At 42.4% G+C, this 4159-nt stretch overlaps 1 protein-coding gene across 1 annotated transcript in view; it reads right to left on the reverse strand.

Annotated features, from left to right (window-relative positions):
• PPP6C (protein phosphatase 6 catalytic subunit) overlaps positions 1-4042 on the reverse strand; it is a 32493-nt gene extending 28451 nt beyond the window's left edge. Inside the window, exon 1 of the mRNA XM_045470473.1 lies at positions 3759-4042. Coding sequence (XP_045326429.1) covers positions 3759-3833 — 75 coding nt within the window. The 5' untranslated portion in view covers positions 3834-4042. The remainder of the gene's footprint in view (positions 1-3758) is intronic.
• Positions 4043-4159: the final 117 nt, after the last annotated feature.

The raw sequence follows: 4159 nt of genomic DNA on the forward strand, positions 1-4159 counted from the left end.
AACTGCATCAGAAAGAGCTCTGAATAGGGAGGCTTTCCAACCTAGTTCGTTGATTAGGTGTACATCCTTAGGCAGATCATAAACTCTGTGGAGCTCAGTACCCCTCAGTAAAGTAAGAAGGGTACAGAACTAGAAGAACTCTGATTTACTCTTAGCTCTGAAATTCTAGAAAAGGGACTAGGGAGTCATTAGAGACATTCACTGTTCCATAGGACATCTACAGCTACATGCCATTAGTCCAAATGTCGATGTGTCATAAACGTAAAATATACCTATTTCATAGACAGTACCCCAAAAAGGATAAAATATTAAATTAATAATTCTATACTGATTACATGTTGAAATTGGGTTAAATAAAATATTACTAAGATTAAAAAAAGGGGGGGGGTACCTGGGTGGCTAGTAAATAAAATATTACTAAGATAAAAAAAAGGGGGGGTACCTGGGGAGTCGGTTGAGCATCCAACTCCTGATTTTGGCTCAGGTCATGATCTTACAGTTTGTCAATCGAGCCCTGCGATGGGCTCTGCACTGGCAGTACAGAGCCTGCTTGGGATTCTTTCTCTCCCTCTCTGTCCCTCCCCTGCTCACTCTCTCAAAATAAATAAATAAACTTAAAAAAAAAAAGATTAATTTCAACCATTCCCTTCTATTTTTTTAAAATTTGACCTTTCGAGGCTCATGTTTCTGACCATTTTATTTCTACCAGACAGCACTGTTGTAGACTATTTTCATAAGCCATAGAAGACTGATTCTGTGGCCAAAAAGATAAACAAAATGGCAGATATTATCAGAGAGGGTCCTGAAGACACTCTTCTAGCCCTATACAAAGCCATAATATATTCCTATCTGCTGCATTGGGTTTGATTTTCCTTACTTGAAAAAGATACAATGAAAAACCACTCAGGTAAACAGAATGATCAATAACACAAGCACTAAGGTGAGTGACTAAACTAATGGGTTGCATACTGTTTATGATGAGAATCTATAAAATCAGAGTTTGAAATGAGGAGGTGCAAAATCTCAGAAAAAAATCCAGGCAGAATTTTTTGAAGCTTTATGGAAGCATTTCAAATAAAGATACAACTTTGCAGACCCAGGAGCCTTATATGAAAAACTCAGAGATGGCTCAAACTAAACACAAAAATGAGTTCCGAAAAGATTACATTAACTATTAATTCACAAAAGTGGTTATTATGGAATTGCACAGTTCCTTGTGCAATTTCTTTACTTGCATGTCATCTTTAAGAACCGTTCAAAAGATCAATCTACAAACTATAGAATCCCTACTCCCCAAAATTCTTCAGTATTCAGTAAACCTGCCTCTATCATTCGTTCTTCCACTTGGCCAGATATGGAATCTGTATCTCCTATGATCCTCTCTGAAATCTTTATTGTAGATGAGAACCACATGAGCTCTTTTTTAAGAAAGGTTATGTTTTGGCCCACTTTCATATATTTCATCTTTATTCTTACAAAACAACTTTGTACATTCAATCCAGTACTAGTGATCTGACCACTTCCAATTCAGATATAGAGAAATCGTGATTAGATCTAAAACATCCTATGCATTTATTATTTTATTTAGTGCCTCCAACTTCTAATCAATTTGAAAATACAGGTGAATTGCTGTCTTTTCTACCAGAACAAACCATTAAGTAGCCCCAATGGTTTGTTTTTTTCCTCTGACACAATCTTTTATTTTGGCTCTAAAGCCTCAGAAAAGGTACTCCTGAAATACTTTCTTAGCTTGTCTAATTTTAGTTTCTAATTCATGCCAAGAAATAGAAACAAAATTAAATTTCTTTAAAAATACTCCAGACAGGAACAGCACAAGTACATTAATCTGATCAAACCATTTCCAAGACAAAGAAGAAAAGCCTCCACTTACAGAGAAAAATTCAGAATTCTCTCTTCCCAGTAGTTGCCCAGAAGGTTTAAAAAAAAAAATTGTTTATTAAGAAACAGATACATACTAAGCACAGTCCAATAGTGTTGCAAAGAGAAATGAAATCGTTTGATATCTATATGTCCTTAAGATGGGAAGGAAATCCAATGTTTATCAAACTAAAAGTTTACCTAAAGAAAATCCAACTGGTCATCTTTCAAATAATTTCAACAGCCAATCTCAAATTAATATCAAGACATATTGTAATAAGCAACGTTTTATTAATTGTAAACACAAAGCTTAAAACAGCTTTATATGCGCTAAAGAACAAAAAAGTCCACATCAAATCACTGGTATGAAAAAATCAACTTCATCTATGGAATTAACAATGCTACCACAAGACATCTGGTTAGTTTTCCACTAATTAGGTCCCAATGTTGGTTGTATCCTCACTTCCTTAAAAAAGCATATAACAGAAGGAAGCTACAAAACTCATGTCTGAAAGACTCAGATGAACATAAATAAAAGCTACATTTCTAGTATCGGCTTTGTCCTCGTTTTAATCAAATTATCCTATTAAAAAGGGGAAAATGCACACGAATGGCTCCCCCATCATACAGCACATATAATCAACAGGTACACTTAACTTACATCCACCAGAGCTGATGTGACCTTAAACATTTTGCATACTTGTTGACTGATGTTAAATATCAACTTCCTGTATCAACAGAGCAAAAAAAAAAAAAAAACCAAAAAAAAAAAAAAAACCAGTAATATCTTCCTTAAGAGAAAGAATTTACAAAGATAAATTGCTTTAAATCCACAGATGAAAGAAAAAAAAAAGGACTCAAAACCATCAACAGTTTACCCACTTACTACACAGCAAATCAAAGTTAACTGAACACGTAAAACGGGGACTAGGACTCACCGCTAAACACTGTAAGACATCTAAGCACCGGTTTTAACAAGCGCATGGGAACACTTGTCAGAAAAGCAGTATACCCCAAACTGAATTCCTCTTCTCTTACATCCATTCTTTACCCACACATACATGCACTGTTGTTACTCGGACTAAGCAGTAGCAAGGAACGACTCGTCTCCTTTTGGAAACCAAGAAAATGAAATCTTGAGTTAAGAAGGGATTATGAGGAAACAACTTAAGGAACAGAAAAGTATTTGCATGGAAGGCCTACTACTTTACACACTGAAATTAGCTCAACAACCTACTGGAAAACGGGTTCATATCTGAATTAGTAGAAGGAAAGCAACGCTCCTACCAAGCAATTGGGACGCGGGGTATGGAAAGAGGGAAGACCTGGCGTTCTCTGACATCGCTACCCGGCCGCCCTGGCCCACCGTCTTCTCATTCCGCCGAGACCTGAACACACTGGGGTCGCGTTCCGGGAGCCGGTGGCATCTCCTGTCAGACGCCGGCCACCCCACGCTCCTGTCACCACTTCTGAGGAATGACCCCATCCCGAGGGCACTGTCCGCTGGGACTCGGTCGGCCTCCGGGAGACCGGGGTCGGGGAGAGAGGAGAGGAGTCCTCCAAGCAAAGCTGTCAGGGCTCCGAGCCTTGGGGTAGTCCGAAGGCCAAGAGGGGCAACCCTGGGGCAGAGGCCGCGACATCCCTCGGGATCCCCTCCAAGGAAACTAGGACAGCATTTGGGGGACTTGGGCTCCCTCCCGCTCTCCGCGTGACGCCTGGTCTGACCCGGTCGCTTCGCCCCGCAATAGGCCCTCCACCGGAACGGGACCGGACGGGATGCCGGCGGGGGTCCCGCGGAGAGAGGAAGGGCGGGCCGGCGGGAGCCCCACTGCCGGAAGGGGCGAGCCCGCAAGCAGCGCTCCCGCCCCGGCTGGACTCACCTTCAGGTCGTTCTCCGGGAGGTACTTGCACAGCCGCGCTATCTCCACATACTTGTCCAAGTCTAGGGGCGCCATTTTAGAAATAACAAGCCCCGACGGCGACGGCGGCAGCGGCGGCGGCAGTAGTAGCGGCGGCGGCGGCAGCGGCGGAGGCCGAAGCCGGAACTCTTCCTACGTCACGTCCGGCCCGTGTGAGGCGTCTGCGCAGCGGCGTAAAGCTTGACCTGATTCTCCCCGCTACCTCCGCACGGCATACGCTCTCTTCAGCTGAACCCAGGCTGCAGGTTCCTAGAGGCGAACCCCAGTTCAGACCGTAAAACCTACTGGGACCCGTAGTTGTCTGCAGCCTGGGGTTCTGGGATTTGTAGTTTTTAGTAGTGGCCCGCTACTTCACTTTTACT

This window comes from Leopardus geoffroyi, chromosome D4 (genome assembly GCF_018350155.1).
Source record: "Leopardus geoffroyi isolate Oge1 chromosome D4, O.geoffroyi_Oge1_pat1.0, whole genome shotgun sequence".
Lineage (NCBI taxonomy): Eukaryota > Metazoa > Chordata > Mammalia > Carnivora > Felidae > Leopardus > Leopardus geoffroyi.